The sequence below is a fragment of the Fusarium solani genome (assembly GCF_023522795.1).
Source record: "Fusarium solani strain SB1 chromosome Unknown bctg00000011, whole genome shotgun sequence".
Lineage (NCBI taxonomy): Eukaryota > Fungi > Ascomycota > Sordariomycetes > Hypocreales > Nectriaceae > Fusarium > Fusarium solani.
In genome coordinates this window covers 644744-661222 of record NW_027072149.1, presented here as the reverse complement: position 1 = coordinate 661222, position 16479 = coordinate 644744, and the positions used below count along the sequence as shown (strand labels likewise).

At 50.4% G+C, this 16479-nt stretch overlaps 9 protein-coding genes across 9 annotated transcripts; 3 read left to right on the top strand and 6 right to left on the bottom strand.

The window, feature by feature from the left end:
- Window positions 1–448: 448 nt before the first annotated feature.
- On the bottom strand, window positions 449–1684 carry MRS44_015248 (uncharacterized protein; the record flags this gene model as incomplete). Its single annotated transcript, XM_046267801.2, has 1 exon — window positions 449–1684. The coding sequence occupies one exon, from the start codon at window positions 1682–1684 to the stop codon at window positions 449–451; it is 1236 nt and encodes a 411-aa protein (XP_046126180.2).
- A 438-nt stretch (window positions 1685–2122) lies between these two features.
- On the bottom strand, window positions 2123–3562 carry MRS44_015247 (uncharacterized protein; the record flags this gene model as incomplete). Its single annotated transcript, XM_065619130.1, has 1 exon — window positions 2123–3562. The coding sequence occupies one exon, from the start codon at window positions 3560–3562 to the stop codon at window positions 2123–2125; it is 1440 nt and encodes a 479-aa protein (XP_065475202.1).
- A 302-nt stretch (window positions 3563–3864) lies between these two features.
- On the top strand, window positions 3865–4410 carry MRS44_015246 (uncharacterized protein; the record flags this gene model as incomplete). Its single annotated transcript, XM_046277588.2, has 1 exon — window positions 3865–4410. One exon carries the CDS (start codon window positions 3865–3867, stop codon window positions 4408–4410), a length of 546 nt encoding a protein of 181 aa, XP_046126178.2.
- Window positions 4411–4930: 520 nt separating this feature from the next.
- MRS44_015245 (uncharacterized protein) lies at window positions 4931–8195 on the top strand (the record flags this gene model as incomplete). Its single annotated transcript, XM_046279717.2, has 6 exons — window positions 4931–5332; window positions 5382–5846; window positions 5898–6967; window positions 7332–7603; window positions 7651–7862; window positions 7908–8195. 6 exons carry the CDS (start codon window positions 4931–4933, stop codon window positions 8193–8195), a joined length of 2709 nt encoding a protein of 902 aa, XP_046126177.2.
- Window positions 8196–8357: 162 nt separating this feature from the next.
- MRS44_015244 (uncharacterized protein) lies at window positions 8358–10024 on the bottom strand (the record flags this gene model as incomplete). The annotated part of the gene is made up of 6 exons (XM_065619129.1): window positions 8358–8507; window positions 8560–8661; window positions 8711–9060; window positions 9107–9203; window positions 9252–9446; window positions 9503–10024. The coding sequence occupies 6 exons, from the start codon at window positions 10022–10024 to the stop codon at window positions 8358–8360; spliced, it is 1416 nt and encodes a 471-aa protein (XP_065475201.1).
- A 1393-nt stretch (window positions 10025–11417) lies between these two features.
- Window positions 11418–11930, bottom strand: MRS44_015243 (uncharacterized protein; the record flags this gene model as incomplete). Its single annotated transcript, XM_046281654.2, has 1 exon — window positions 11418–11930. The coding sequence occupies one exon, from the start codon at window positions 11928–11930 to the stop codon at window positions 11418–11420; it is 513 nt and encodes a 170-aa protein (XP_046126174.2).
- Window positions 11931–12668: 738 nt separating this feature from the next.
- Window positions 12669–13673, top strand: MRS44_015242 (uncharacterized protein; the record flags this gene model as incomplete). Its single annotated transcript, XM_046271586.2, has 1 exon — window positions 12669–13673. One exon carries the CDS (start codon window positions 12669–12671, stop codon window positions 13671–13673), a length of 1005 nt encoding a protein of 334 aa, XP_046126173.2.
- A 368-nt stretch (window positions 13674–14041) lies between these two features.
- Window positions 14042–14347, bottom strand: MRS44_015241 (uncharacterized protein; the record flags this gene model as incomplete). The annotated part of the gene is made up of 1 exon (XM_065619128.1): window positions 14042–14347. One exon carries the CDS (start codon window positions 14345–14347, stop codon window positions 14042–14044), a length of 306 nt encoding a protein of 101 aa, XP_065475200.1.
- A 486-nt stretch (window positions 14348–14833) lies between these two features.
- Window positions 14834–15956, bottom strand: MRS44_015240 (uncharacterized protein; the record flags this gene model as incomplete). The annotated part of the gene is made up of 2 exons (XM_065619127.1): window positions 14834–15868; window positions 15918–15956. The coding sequence occupies 2 exons, from the start codon at window positions 15954–15956 to the stop codon at window positions 14834–14836; spliced, it is 1074 nt and encodes a 357-aa protein (XP_065475199.1).
- Between the last annotated feature and the right edge of the window lie 523 nt (window positions 15957–16479).

The following is a 16479-nucleotide window of genomic DNA, read 5'->3' as shown; positions in this document are numbered from 1 at the left end:
AGTAATCCAATAAGCTTAGCCAAAGGACCATCACATCACTGCCAGGTTCTTACCCGAAGTGCCGGGTTACGCCCGGATGACGTTTCGGCTTGGCTTTTTTGGGGCACGCCGCAATTCATAGATTCCACTATTGCGAGAAGCGTTTACGACACGTCTCAAAGTGGCATCAGGCTCTCCGACTTGAGACGGAGAATGAGCCCACAGGAGCCATAGAATCCGTTCAAGCTCACTGCCTTGCAAGTTTAGAGTAATTTATGTTCTGTTGACAGGATAACACCATCCTTACGTCATTGAATGCCGGATGAGGCAACACTTGAAGCTATTCATAACCATAAAACACCCCTGAAGCTAGCAGCCCTTTTCCCACGAGAAATTGTCCCCGCGAACATCCATGTCATTTTCTCTCTTAATCCACCTCTTGTCTCAATAACACATCACTTCCAACCTCCTACATCAAAGACCAAAGATATTCCGCCATCGGGTCCTTCCAAAGCGCAGGACACGCGGGAAACTCATCGGAAGTCAGCGCAAATGGCGGCTGTCCAAGTAGCATCTTCAACTCCTTGATTCTGATGAAAAGAATTGATCCAACGCCACTCAACATGCCCGGAAACCAAATAATCAAGAACGGATAAAGGATAAATACCGTCCCAAGGCACATAAGAACGATTGAAGAGAGAGCGGCAAGAATGAGGGGGATAAGCGACCAAAAGGTATCGTTCTTCTCCACGCGTCTTGTGAATGAGATGACGATGGTCAGGAGGATGCCAGATACGATAGCCAGGTTTCGGTAAAAGTCAAACATGGAAATATGGTCACCTTCTTGTGTGACGAATGCTTCGTAGAGACCTGGGTATGCGGTCTTGATGATGGTCACGACTATTGACGTGCCATTGTATGAGGTTGACAGGAAGCACCAGAAGAATGTCGCGGCTGTTGACTCGGACCCGAAATCCTTGATGTAGATGAACTGGTACCAACAGGTGCATCGTCTTGGGTCGCCTCTGCAGAAGAGATAGAGGGCATCTTCTCTGGGCTCTTTTTTGTACTCTGCTTCGGGTGCTAGTTTCGTGAAGCCAGGGAATCTGAGCAACAGAGCGATGGACAGGACAGAGACAAAGGCACTGCCCACGGCGATTTCGAAGCATCGGTTGTCGGCGACTGTTAGAGATTCTTTCCCATGCAGCTCGATCCGTCGGTTGTAGAGAAAGATTGTTGCTGCACATTGGAAAAGAGTCCCAAATGTGACGATGGTTCTTCCCAACCACACCCAAGCACTCTCTTCATTATTGGCCCGCCAAGAGTTCTTTTCACTTGGCGTTCCGATTAAACCGTCATGGCTCATCTCCAGCGTCTCCACCTTGGGCTCAGCCCTCGGACAGAAGAGAATCCTCCATCGACGCTCAAGAAGCTGACCTTGCTCGCGTATCGACGATGGTGACTTGATAACTTTGATGACAAAGTCAAAGATCATAAGTGCCAGGCCCAAGGCTGTTTGCACTAGGACAATAAGGGGAGAAACGAAGAAGAGAATAGGCTCGATCGAGTCGAGCGGGTCCTTGCGCAATGAGACGAGGTTGCAAAACGCCGTGACGCCCGTGAGATGAGCCACGACGAGCTTGACGATGAGCTCTCTGCTCGTCCGGCTCTCGTCAGGCCGACAAAGGTCTGTTAAATCGGACATGGTGAAAATGATGAAGAAGTTGAGTTGGAAGATCAAGAGTGCTCGCGTGAGGGCTTTATGAAACGATGGCTATGCAAGAGCTGAAGACCCCCAATCCCTGCTGGTTCCACACATAGGCTGACAGCGAGAGTTCGCGGGCTTATTCCGGGGTAGATCGGCGATAGCGGTCGCGAATCGATTCGCATTCGATGTGGGGTGTCAAGTTCATGATCCCATTTTCGATCAGCCTTGCCAAGGTGATGGGGAAACGGCTCATGGGGGTCTGCCGGTATCTCGAGGTGATGGTGAAAGAATAAAAGTAAGCTCGCCGCCAGATGACTTGCAAAAAGTGGACTTTCAGTGAGTCTGGAAAAGTTAGAGAGGAGATGTAGTCACACCTCTTCCATACTAGGGCCAGCGAATAAGAACAGTGGCAGGGGCATGTTGCGATACAGACAACTACCATGACTTGACCATCATCTGTCGCTCCTTCGTAGTCTGAAGCAGCCTCTCCAGCGCTCCACGATCCGCCTCCTCGGTGATCGTCAGCAGCTCCTCCGGCAAGCCCGGCTGATTTTCCTCGACATAGTTGCACTTAGCCAGGTTGGATGACCATAATTCACACCAGTACTGGGTGAAGGCAAAGTACCGATCGACCAACGCCTCAGCATTTGCCTCCACGCTGTGCCGGAAAAAGGTGGCCCATTGTTCCTTCGTGAAGCGGAACTCTTTTAGACGAGGAAGTCTTTCCCGGATGCTATCAAACATGGCGTTCCATCGTAGAGAATGAACATAGAAACCGGGAGTGAGAGTGCGTTTTCCGGCCGATATCTCGTATGCAGGACGGGCATCATTCTCATCATCGAGCTCAGGCGGATCAGCGACCCATTGCCAGCCTCGCATGTTGACTCCCCAGAATGCAAACTCTGGCTCGAGAACGAGAATATGCGTGGCTATCGTGCAGCTGTGCAAACAAAGCGAGGTAAGAGACTCTAGCGAGAGCACCCATTCAAACTGATCATGTCGCGTAATAACATATTCGGCCAGCGTTAGAGCCTTGAGTCGGGGAAAATGCAGCCCTTTGCCATTGAACTCGCCCGGTATAGCGCCCCATTTGGCTGGGCTGGCGAGGGTCAGCTCGACAAGCTGCTCGGCGACTGAAGGTAACAGTGTATTCTGCAGATAGGGCTCCCATTCGCGTATTTCGCGTAGGTGTACATCCTTTTCCGGTCTGCCAGATATTTCCTGGGTGATGAGGATGTGCAGTCGCTCGATATTCTCCAAAAGGCCGTCGGTGAGGTCCTTGGGCAACGATATGTTTTGTAGGTTGTCCAATACCAGTTCACGAATGATGCTCGTGTTTGGGCGAGCTGCACGCTTTCTCATGGAATCCAGAACGGCCCTGATAGTGTTTTCACGCGTGACGGCCAACTCCATCTCTGGATCTTCTTGGTCCCCATCACGTCCAACGCAGGCCCACGAGAAGCGTACTTCAAGTGCATTGAGATGGGGCATATCGCAGATGTGATCAATGGCGGCTTTGAATTGAGGCCACTCGTTGTCATCCCTCCAGTCTTCCCACACCCAAGACGCGCGCTCGTCCAGGTCGTCCCACGGGGCACTCTCGATGGCGACGCGACGGGCGGCAGCTCTGATGGTGTCTGTGGCTAGCATGTGGTTCCAAAACTCGAAATCTCTGTTGGCGTTCCATTCGCTATGGAAGAGCGTCAAGGTCTGGAAAAGCTGCGGCGTCGCGAGGACGTTCCACCGACGGCAGACGAGGCGGACAGGCCAGATATCGACAATAAAGTCATTATGAAGGCGGTGCTTCTGGGCTTTGGTTGTGAGGTGACTGAAGATGTTGCTTAGCACCTCATCGGGGAAATGGTTGAGTTCCATGAGCAGAGTAGGTGGTAGTGGTGTTTAGCGGTATTACTGTTTAATGTTCAGCGATGGTGGGTGAGATGGCGGACACGTGCGCCGCGTTGCACACATGGTTAACGGTGACATGGGTACGTACTGTATGTACTTACCAATGACGCGTTTATAACACCGTCCCCGCGCGTCATTTCTTCTTGGCAAACGCGCTCGACCAAAGAAGACACACATCTCTCACATCCTCTACCGATCTTTTGGCTCAGTTAACCCATCGAGGGCCGGGCTTCAACAATAATAAAGAACACATTCCCACATCCTCTACAATGTCGACAGCAATTGCCAGACCGATGACGCCCGAGACACGGCGTCGGGATGACGACCTTATCTTTAGCACACCCACAAGCGGCGCAGACCTAGAGCTGAGGATAGTGCTCCTAACCCAGCGCCACGACGCTGAACCGTGGGAACCCAGCACGCCCACGTGCAGTGCCGACGTTGAACGACAAATTGTCGAACTCAAGAAGAAACGCGATGACTTTTTTGACGATTTTTGTTTCATCATGAGAAAGGCTGGAAAGAGAATGGACGACCAGAGGGCGCAGATCAAGGAACAAGAACAAATCCGTGATCGCCTCTTCGCCCAGTTAGCCGACCTGGAGGATGAGAGTGAACAAGCGGATCAAGATGAACAAACTGAGCCCGTCCAGTCTCTTTCGGTGTATGAGCGCATACCAGTCATCACCAGCCCTCCGAACAAGGAGGGCAAGGAGCACAACAGTCGCGGCAGAAAGCGGAAATCTGAACAGAAGGCGGACGAACCAAGCGTCCAGAAAAAGAAGAGGGCAGAGCGGAGAAGCAATGGCATGTAGGAAGCCGTCAATTGGCTGCAAAGAGGTCATTTGGGCTGACAGTGAACCCTAGGGGTCTCGAGCCATAACCTGGGTGAGCCATTGGGTATATCGACTTGGCCAGAGGTAATGGATCGCATATTTCATCATTGACCACTGTTCAATCATTGCAGGCCCGAAGGCAGTTTGTCCAAGCTTCAGGTTAGGTAGATATTTGGGCCGGGAGAGCAGTCCGATTCATGCCTTCGTAATAAGCGCGCCCTTAAGAATATGCTTTAATTAATCATCGTCAATTAATTTTTAGAATTGTTTGAGCTTGCCATTTCTCATGAGCTGGATCCTCCAAATCCATTGATCGCTTTAAGCTGCTCGGTAATAAAAACGCCTGAAAAGGCCGAGAAGCGCAAATCAGCGCCTTCGGCTGTAAGGACGCTACGGACCCGGACTTAAAATTGCCAAAAACCCGGCTTCGTCGGCGTCATATTCTCGCATTTTCTCACTTTGACATAAATTTATTCGCTCTGTCAATCAAATCATCAAAATGTCTCCTGAGCCGGAATCTGATAACCCCGCCCCCGAAAGGTCGGGAACAAGGTCTTGCTACGCCTGTCGCAGGAAGAAGATCCGATGCGACAGGAATGATCCATGTTCGGCATGTGTTCGCTCCGCCAAGACCTGCGTGTTCCCGCCCATAGGTCCCCGGGTCCGCCGGACAAAGAAGACCATCATGGCGGACATGGCAGGGCGACTGGCCAGCTTGGAAAAGACTCTTGCTAGAGTCACTGCAGAGAGGCAGGCTACGACTATTCCTGACATTTTTGTCTTTGACAATTCCGAGTCAACTGAAGATGGGAGCGAGAGGTCTAATGATGATGTCCTCTTGCAGAGAGGCTCGTCGAGTCAGTACTTTAACGAGATTCTACTGTCAAGGATGATCGGAGAGGTACTTGAGTCGACTTCATCACGATGATCTACACTGACCATTTTTCTAGGAGAAAAACCTCGAGTCTGCATTGACAGCGCCAACACCACTCCGTCTTAGCACATCACCATCACCATTTAGTGCCATGGGAATATTGTCTTCACCCTCCCTCTCACAACACCCATCTATCTTCCATCCCGACAAACCGATAGCAGCCGAACTATGGAACACATATGTCAGCAATGTCGAGAGCTGCCTTGGCTTGAGGATTCTACATATTCCTACCGACGAGGTCAAGGTGTATTCCGCCATTCACAACCCCACGAAAGCCCCCTTTGATGATCTGGCATTCTGTTTTGCGATTTATTTTGCCTCCACCATGTCTCTAGAGGAACCAGATGCTCCGTCTATGCTCATCCTGGACAAACCACGGCAGCTGCAGCTGTTCAAGTTTGGACTTGAACAAGCCCTGGCGCAGGGCGACTTTTTGGATCAGCCAACTCTGACGGGTCTCCGTGCCTTGGCTATCTATCTCGTAAGCATCACCAATTATTTATGCCTCATTGTCCTAACATGCACGTCATAGTCTGCCCTTCGCGTTCACAACCGAGGCAAAGGAATATGGATCCTCAACGGTCTCGCCATCCGGATTGCTCAATCCCTCGGCCTGCACAGAGACGGCGAACGGCTTGGCCTCCCGCCTTTCGAATCTGAACTCCGTCGCCGGCTCTGGTGGCATCTCATCACCAGAGACAGTCGTTCTGGAGAAGATTATGGTTTGGAAAATTCGGCTGGCATGCAACCACAATCTGACGTAAAACTGCCCCTCAACATCAACGATGAAGACCTTTCTCCAGACATGAAGAAGCTTCCTCCAGAGAAACGAGGGTGGACGATCATGACCTTCTCCCTGGTTTATATCGAGCTTGCCAAGGCGATACAGAAGCTTGCCACCGCTGTCTCATCTCCCTCCCCAAGTGAAGAGACAAGACGTAAGATCATAGAAGAGGCCCGATCTAAAGTCATGAAGCGAGTAGATGAGTGTGGCTCGGTTTCATCAGGGTTGCCGCAGTATCGTCTCACTGTTCACTGTGCCAACTTTCTCCTTCGCAAGCTCGACTTTTTCACCAGACAGCAATGGCTTGCATTACAACATCCTGGCTCCCGAGAAGCACTAGCTACGGACGATGATCTGCTAGAGGCATTGGACATTCTGGAGCCCAGGGTGTTTGGTGATGAGCCTCTTCTAGGGCAATATGGCTGGGCGAGGAAGGCCTATCCTCAGTATCATGTCACCATGTACATCCTCTGGCATCTGTGCACTCGACCAAATAGCCCTCACGCGGAAAGAGCATGGAGGGCTGTCGAAGGCGTGTTTTCCACTGAGCTGGCCGATGAGTTTGCCGACCGAGTTGGATCCAAGCCCGCGGTCCTCGCGGCTCTCAAGTCGAAAGCAGAAGCACTCAGGAAGCAGAGCGCGACCAACCTCGGCGGTGGTTCACTAGAGGAGTCAGGAGAGTCCCAGGGCGTCCCTGTGGGTGCACTTGATGGACTAAACTTTGAAGACTCGGTATTGGACAATGATGGAGATGAGTGGTTGCCATGGACTTCGATGATGCAGGGGATTTCTGAGGAGGAGGCTTTCCCGTGGTTTTGGTGAGAGTCTGCTCTGTTTGGAAGTGAGACACACATGTTTTTTGTTTGTATCATAAACGACTTCTTCCCTCACAGATAGAGCACTAGCCATGCCATCTTTGATGGCATGTTCAAATGCAATGCTGGCATTACGCCCAATACTGTACGGCAACACGGCAATGCTAGTAATGGTCCAGTAAGCCCTATCAAACAGATCACTCCACATTCCATTAGCTCATCTCAACCAAGCTATAATTATTATGCTTCTGAACCCGGATTTAGGAGATCGGAATACCAGCTCTCCCCGGAGCCTAATTCCGAGTGTAGTAGTAATATAACAGGATTGACCGCAACCCATCAAAATCGCCAAGTCTCTATTGTAAAGCCATTTTATCTTTGAAGCCATGGTGAATATTCTTGTGACTGGTGCAAACCGTGGAATTGGTTATGCCATTGTGCAAACAATCGCCACCCGTCGTCCTATCTCGAACATCATCCTCGCATGCAGAAGCAAAACATCGGCTGAAGAAGCCATTCAAACTCTTCGCGACAGCGGAGTTGAAGCTGGATTGGATAATGTTGAACTTGATATCGAGAACGATACTTCGATAGAGTCTGCGGTGGCAGCAATAGACAAGAAGTATGGTAGTTTGGATGGTCAGTCTCGAGAACGGCTAATCGATACACAAAGCTGACCTGAATAGTGCTTATCAACAATGCAGCCAAGGTTGAGTGGCCGGCCTCAGATAGCTTGGCTGACATTCGTTCCGCGAGCAACTCTTGTTACAACAATGTCATCACGTCCAACGCCATTGTGACGAAGGCATTCAGCCATCTACTGCGAAAAAGTGAATGGCCGCGAGTTATCATGGTCTCGAGTGCACGGGGGAGCGTGTCCCGGACTGCCAACAAAGAGGTAAGGAGCCACTGTTCATCATACTACGTATTCTGACTCTTCTAGCTTCCGCCCGTCGCAAACATGGACTATTGCGTTGCCAAAGCTGGCCTCAACATGCTCACACTGCAAATGCAACTGGCGGAGGATAGTAGAGAAGGAGGACCCCACATCACGTACTGGGCGGTTAGCCCCGGTCATTGCAAAACCGCATTCAATGGATACAGGGGGAAGAAGGATCCCTTAGAGGGTGCTGAGTCAGTCATCAGGTTGCTGGAGACTGAGAAAGGAGAGGTTGAGGCTGAAACGTTTTGGGAGTATGAGAAAGGTGCTTTTCAACAAGTCCCTTGGTAGGAAAATGTCATCGATAAGCACTATGTACCATGAAATGAAGTCATATTGATGGGCTGTGATGTGGCTGTATTAAGATGGCAAATGCTAGCTCTGCGAAGATTCACCTCTAGTACATGATCGAGCACACTTCCAACAACTATGTGAGAACCTAACACGGCTTAATTAACCCTGCGATGTATCCCTATCTGTGTTCGCCGGGTCAACACAAGTAATGTCTAGAGTAGTCGTGTCCAGGTTCTGGCAGTCGTAAACTGGAGGCTTCTTGCTCGGCACCGTGACCGTGATGTTCTCAACAACGATGTTACTGCAACGCTGTGGGAACATTGGTTAGATCTAATGGATGCTGGGACAGGAGTCTACTTACATCCGGCGCACTGCAAACCAGAGTTCCTGCCCTGGGGTCGTACTTTTTGGATGTAGTTCCCCACATGTTCTTCAATGTGATGTCCTCGATTGTTAGGTTTGCCTGTCGATGATGTTAATACTGATGCGGTGTTGGTCAAAAAGAAACTTACTGGGAACTCATTGCAAAGAGTCTGGTTCTTCTGTCCATAACATTGAGTGATGGTAATCGCATTGTCGTTGTTCTCATGGTAGAAACGATCGTACGTCACGTTCCTAACCCGTCCGAGGCCACCTCCTCCATTGAGGAGACTTTGAAACTTGGTCTCAATACCGGGCCAAACCTTGATTCTTGCGCCGTCGCTGGCATTCGACATGGAAATGTTGTAGATATACAGATTCTCCACAATATCGGTTTCACCCTTGTACTGGCCGAGGGAGCCGACGCTAATGCCATGGGAACCATTGCAGACGAGGTTTTGGACGACGACGTTGGTACTGTTGGGCTTGAAAGAAACACAGTCTGGGATCTGTTAGTGCCTGGGCGGAATGATGAGCAGTAGTCGTACCGTCCGTGTTGTCGATGTAAGAGTTCTGAATGACCACATTGTCCGAGCGATAGGTATCCCAACCATCGGAGTTTGCAATCTTGACTCCATCGAGGCTCTGCCAAGTCTGTTAGTGCGAGCTCACGGAGGATCTGGACTCACTTACAGATGCTCGAATGTCCAAGTCGCTAATTAGAACGTCGGTGCTGTTGGCGATAATGTTGAACCACTGATCAAGATTAGTGCCACTGCCTGTGGGCTCTCGGAGGGGAGAAAATACGTTAGGCGAGTTTTTCATCCGGAGATTTGTCATGGAAGCGCCGTGGGCACCCTCAAAGGTAAACAGAATAGGTCGTAGAAGCTAAAGTATCGACAGTCAGCCGGTGGCCGTGAACCATTGCAGAACGATAAACTCACCGTCTTGTTGGTCTCAATCTCTTTCCAATACGCCTGGCCATGCCCATCAAGCACTGACTGCCCATTGCTCAAGTCACCATAAATGTGAATATCCTCTCCTCCAACCTTCCAGAACGAAGACATGTTTTGGAAAGGAAACTTGAAGCTGTTCTCGGCCCAATAGTAAGGGTCAGGCTTGAAGTTTACTTCTCCAGTGATGACCACGTCGACATGCTTGAGCCATGTCAAGTCCAAGGGTGAAGCAACGGTGTATTCCTTGTCAAGAACAATGGTGCCGCCGTTGTTGCACTTCTTGAATGCTTTGAGGATGCGAGAGGCGTCATTGCTATTCGATCCCTTGCCAGGCTTGACATAACAATACCGATGGTTGTCTCTCTTGGAAGGAGCTGGAAAGTCTTTACCGGTGTTGTAAGGCGATACCTCGACGTGAGGTCGCTTAGGAAGACCATGGGAGGGCTTTGCGAGGGCTGGAGACAGCAGCGCACAGAAGGCCGACACCGAGATGAGATTTCCCAACAACATGGCGAAGACAGGGATGAATGAAATGAGCAATGTCAAACAATGTCACATTCAATAATTGTAACACTGCTGTCAACAGCTCTTATATCTCAGGTACAGAAACCTTGACAAGGTCAGGGCCTAGCAAAGAACGAATCCTATACGTGGAACAATTCTGCCCCCAACATAGCTAAATGATCCGGCTAAAAGCTAAACGCACGGCCCATGGGCAGATGAGATGATGAATCAAGAGAGATCATTTCCTCATTCGTCTTTTAAACACCAGAATCGTATTCCCCTCATTAATTGACGCGGGGTTCCAAGACGGTTATGCGTTGGGGGTGCCAATCGGAAATAACCTCGCGAGGTTGGGGATCCATGATCTCGGCTTTGGTTCTCCGCTTCGACGGGGGTTTTAGAACCTTGTTTCGGATATGGCGGCATTTTCTAGGCCAATGTCAGTCTTGGCCATCTAATCTCCCGCCCTTTGGGGGCTTGGCAATGAGCGAGACTGTAAAGAGGTATTGATGCAGCTTCACAAGCAAATGCATCTCTACAACAGCAAGGCACTAAGGAGAACAGAGCGGGTGGCCAAGGAGCATAGGTACTAAACACCGGTCTTAGGCTAATATTGGGATCCTGACGTCTGGCATTTGCTCTAGCCCATCGCGATCAGGTATAGACGGAGTCATTGGTCGACTTTTGGATCGACCAGCGCCCAGAATAGAGATGGACCGAAGACGGTTGAAATGCCTTTCTCAAAATACGTGATGAATCATTACCTGTTATCAACTCCAAAGCTTGCAACAACTCGAGCTTGAAATATGTATTGGTATTCAAAACCGGAGCATGGAAAAGCAAAGCACCAAGGATTTGTGAGCAGCTTTGCCAGATCGCGACCAGTTCAACCTGTCTTGCAAGTGTCAATATTTCGATAGCCATGTGCCAGTCCTGGATCATGGCCCATTCAGTAGACAGACCCTACCATCGACAGCGCCATGGCTCATTCAGTGACGAACTGAGCCTGCGTGCAAGCCACCTGGAATGCCGTCAATGCTTGTTGGTAAATCTCGAAATCATGGACTGACCAGTAACTAGCATGTCGGCGCCAGTAGTGAAAGCAGCGGCATCGCTAAGCAGGTAGCATACCATGGGCGTCAGATCTTCGGGCACACCCAGCCGTTGAAGGGGTGACCCATCCCTATACCAGTCAAGAATAGCTCTCTTCTCCCCTTCCAAACGAGCTAAAAGAGGAGTTTGAATTGCCCCTGCCACTGTTAGCAGACATTTTTATAGTCAGCATATAACTACCTACCAGGGGAAATGCACTTAACTCTAATACCGTACTGACCCAGCTCTCCGGCCAGGGGCCCCATCAACCCCTTGATTGCAGCCTTGCTGGCGTTGTATGCGGATTTCAGCTGCGAGGGACATAGAGCCCTTGAGCATTAATACTGGCGATGGCAACAATACTTCCAGGCGTTTTGGTCTCGACTAGATGTTGTGCAAGAAGCTTAGCTGCCCAGAATGTCCCCAGAACATTGACGTTGAAAGTCCGCTGGGTCACCTCCCAATCTGCCTGGAGAAATGACGCGTCCATGACAATGCCAGTCGCCGTCAGCCCTCCATGAAGTTGGCCTACGGCTTGGACGGATTGCGCAAACGCATCCTCTAGAGACCCTTGGTTGGTCACATCGCCTCGTACGTACGCCGTCTTGACACCGTACCGCTCGCCGAGGGTGTCAAACTCGGCGACAGGCTTGGGGGCTGTGTCGATGATGGCAACTCCGCCGCCGAGTTGAGCTATGGCTTTTGCGCAGGCGAAGCCAATGCCTCCGCCACCTCCTGTGATGAGAAAGTTCTTGCCGCTTAGATCGAAGCGGTCGGTGACTTTCGCTTCACCGGCATTCGCTTGAGGAGCAGAAGTCATGGTCGCTTCGAGAAGTGTCGATAGGAAGATATGTGACTGAAGCTGTGATGATAGAATGGTATATGTAACAGGACGAACAAGTTATTATAGCGCAACGATCCACGGATATTAGCTGTGACCTTGGGGCATCATGTGCATGATCATGGTAAATGATCGGATGTAGGACCGGAGCAAATATGGTCAGAAGACCTCATATGGACGATCCGATGCCGTCAAATGTGCTGAAGGCTTATCTGGTAGAGAGGTCCTCGCAACACGGCTGTGTCTTGGATGCATCGTTCCGATCCGCGCCCACATCCTCCGGCCAATGGCATTCGCTATCTACCTGCAGAGGTGATGTTGAAGTGGGGGAGCGAATAGTCACGGGTCGGATTGATTGTGCTTGCAAAACAATCCTAGAGACGGTTAGCAGCCGAAGCATTTCTGTCAAAAGGTGGTCGGATGCGTTGCCGTAGTCTTTCCACAACAGAGGCCACCTATCCGAGCCAGCTGAATGCCATGAAATGCTCGGCTTATATCCGAGACGTACACTGACTTGTGGCATGCCAGACGGCTATTAACCGTCCTCGTGTCATAGCATTGGTAGATGGTATACAACTACCATGATAAATATCCAGTAGTGTCCAAGTTGTATCATTCTGTGACTCCAACAGTTCCAATTCACAAAATCCTACACTCCTTGGCTCTATTTGCGTATGGTCCAGTCATCTATTTCGGCTCCCTTTTTCACATCAAATCATGATCGACATGGCAAATCCTCAGATTCGCCCTCGTGCCGTTTTGGGCCTCTTGACTTTCGGCCCAGACGGAACCCAATCTTATGGGAGCCGAATTACATCTATGGACGCCTTCAACGAATGTCTCGATCATTTCCAGTCGCGGGGCTACAACGAAGTTGATACAGCCCGTACCTACGTCGGCGGACACCAAGAAGGATGGACCAGGCGTACAAACTGGCGTGACCGAAAGCTTGTCCTGGCGACAAAGTGGTACCCATACAAGCCAGGAGATCACTCCAAGTCTGTGGTAAAAGACAATCTGTCCAAGAGCCTGAACGAGCTGGGTTCAGACTCTGTCGACATATTCTACTTGCATGCGCCCGATCGGTCTGTTCCCTTTCAAGAGACGCTCGAAGCTTGCAATGAGCTGCACCAGGAAGGCAAATTCAAGCAGCTAGGCCTGAGCAACTACGCAGCCTGGGAGGTGGCCGAAATCTGGAACATCGCTGATCAGCGAGGGTGGATCAAGCCGACCGTCTATCAGGCCATGTACAACTGCTTGACTCGGGCCATTGAGGAAGAGTTGGTGCCATGCTGCCGAAAGTATGGCATCGATGTCCTTGTTTACAACCCTCTCGCTGGAGGTGTACTCAGTGGAAGGTATCAAAGCAAGGAGATCCCGGATGATGGCGGTCGGTATTCAACGAATGATCCGGTGGTTGGCGCCATGTACCGTGAGAGATACTTCAAGGATGTCAACTTTGAAGCTTTGAAGGTTATTAAGCTGGTTGTGGACAAGCTTGGCCTGACCCTATTAGAAGTCGCATTTCGGTGGCTAGTCCATCACAGCAAGCTCAAAATTCATGATGGCGATGACGGGGTCGTGATAGGTGTCAGCTCCCTATCTCAGCTGGAGAGTAACCTGACTGATCTAGAGAAGGGGCCACTGCCAGATGAGGTGCTGGCGGCTCTTGATCTAGCGTGGAAGATCACCAAGCCTTCATGTTCCTTGTACTGGAGGTAGAGATGACGAACCTAGATAATCGTTAGTATCTCTGAATATCTCTAAGATTCACCCAGTATGTGCCTATGCTAACTTGAAAGTCTCAATCTCCATATCTCAACGCCTAAATTAACTTGATCACTACATGAACCGTCCGTCGAGGAGCTCTGCGTCATTAGCCCATAGTAAACACACTTCTTGATCGTTTCGCGGCATGTTTTATGGAGCGAAGCTTTGAGCTAGCCACCGTCACTCCCAGCGGTCACGGAATAAACGGCACAGAGAGTGAAGCACGGAAATAAAATCAAAAGAGTTCAATGATTGCTCAATTCATCTGCAAAATGATACACTAGACCGTGCAGGGCGGACATGGGCAAATCTGTGCCCCCTCAGTTCTCCTTCTTGGGATCCTCCTCCTCCTTGATGGCCTCATCCTTGGTAGTCTCCTTCTTGTCGAGGGTCTCCTCCTTGATGGCGCCGTCCTTCTCCTGGAGCTCCTTGAGAAGGTCCTCGGGCTCCTTCCAGTAGGTCTTGACGATGATGTCGTCGCCCTCGTGCTTCCAGTCAAAGTTGAGACCGGCAGCCGACTTGCCGTAGATGAGCTCCAGGGCCGCCTGGAACTTGACCATGTCGGGGACAAGCTTGGCGGGGATCTCGTGGGTGACGACGTTGGTCTTGTCGGGAAGTTGCGTCATGGTGGATGGTGTTGGAGAGATATTTTGTTTGGGGTTGGTCTTGGTGGGTTTGGAGATTGTTGGGTTTGATCTTGTTTTTGGTGTTTGAGGTGGTTGTGTTTGATGGATTTGAGTTGGGATGCAAGGGGAGAGGATGGGGGTTTATATACCCGAAAGGGGGTATTGAATCACCAACACACAGCCTTGTGATACCATCGTTGTCGTGCGTAATCAACGACCTGGTTGACCTGCCACGAGGCGGAATTCATCTGCTGACCACGTCTACTCGTCAACGAGCTGGCGTACTAGTAGCAACACGTATCATTTCGACAAAAGAATACGGAGCACACGTCCCGGTGATTCACAAACGACTACACAAGAGATGATAACTACTGATTAGTCGGGCCACTCTCTGACACGTCATCAGCAAAAAGTCCGCGTACAAACACTGAAGCTTTGACGCACAAGTCCAACACTCGTGTATTCAGAGATCAAGAAAGTCAGGTGCTAGAAGCTAACGTGCACACGCTCCACGACGTTTGTCGTCCGCCCAAAAGCGATTGTCGCCGTCCTCTCAGACAGGTTCATAATGATGTTGAATAGCGTCTCTGCACTTGAATCATCGGCTGCGTCCCTGTTGATCCCGTTTGGATAACCCTCCTCGTCCTGAAATAGCTTGAATATGTCGGATGCAGTGAGCGCTTGCTTGGATGAGAGCTCTTCGGTGACGAGCTGTTGCATTCGGTCGGATCGTTGAGGTGAGTCCAGTAGCCAAAGAGACTCTTCTGATCCAGCATGATTGAGAAGTAGATGGTTGCTGTGAATTACAACGCCATGATCATCTGCCGGGAGAAGTTCCACAGTCTTGGCTGTAGACTCAAGGCCAGTCGCTCCAAACTCGTCAGCTATCAAGAGATGCGCACTTCCAGCAAGACCAGTCGACACCAGCTCATCAATAGCGCTCTGTCTTGAAGAAGATTCAAGGACCTTTCGTAAGGCAAGATGAACAGGCCACTTTGTGTGATCAACACCACGAGCCTTGATGGCATTCAAACACACACCAACTCCGCTCTCATTCAGGCCGATTTTTCCGATGATGCCGGCCTCAGTGACTACCGTGAAGCGAGGAATATCCGTGTCTGGCCGCTGAACAGTGTATACGATGAGATTCTGTCCCTGACGTGTCACCCAATCCCAGTTTTGGCTCAGAAACGACGGCCCATGTCCACTCTTAATGGCCAAGGCAGTGCATCCATCCAGTTGGATTGGCAGCTTCGGTTCTTGACTGAATAAACCAAAGTTGATCTCGGTTCGGACGTTCAGAGCAACGATATCGAGTAGCGTTACTCCTGCGCCTTCTGCTATACCACGAATCTCCTCGAGGTACTCTGGGCACAGCCTCTCGAGTGTGTCGAGATACTTCGTCGCTTCCTCTCGCACGCTCGGCCAATCGAGGCCGCATGTTGACTCAAAGAGAGATCCGTAGTAAGATATTGAGCCAAGGACCTGGTCTTTTGCTTGTTGACCATGCTGGAAACCTATCTTTTCTTAGTTAGCGGCGCATCTCCAGAGCCGGTGCGAGACTTCACACCTCGTACGGGGTTCCAAAGGCATTGACAATGAGGACCATGGCTGCTATTTGTAGTGCGTGGTGTCAAACCTACAACCTAGCTTTGACAGATAATCATGCACCGAGAGTATTTGCTTTATAGACTGTTAATAACTCCAGTGCGGGGAGGCTGATTTCATGCGAGTGATCCTCTATGGCATCATCACTGAGGCGGGGTGAACAAGTGCACCTACAGTCAAATCTACCGCTTATAAAGCAGACATGGTATTCTGCACACCCTAATAACTCTCGTTGCCAATAGTGCAGGTGTTTTATGCTATAGTCATATATTGCCATGCACCCAGTATTGGCCATGTTTTTCGAGAATTATCCTTGTCGTTCTCAGCGCCGCATCCATATCAGTCTTACGTTTGAATAACTCCTGACGGACGCCGCCTCGCTATGATATTTCAAATACGGGGGCTATGTGGGGTGTCGTCGTGCGTGCCTGAATCACTGAGCTGGCCTTGCAGCGTTGCACCATCTTAGGGCAGTTGTCATCATCAATGCCGCGAACAAATATTAACGTCTAACCCCCCACAAC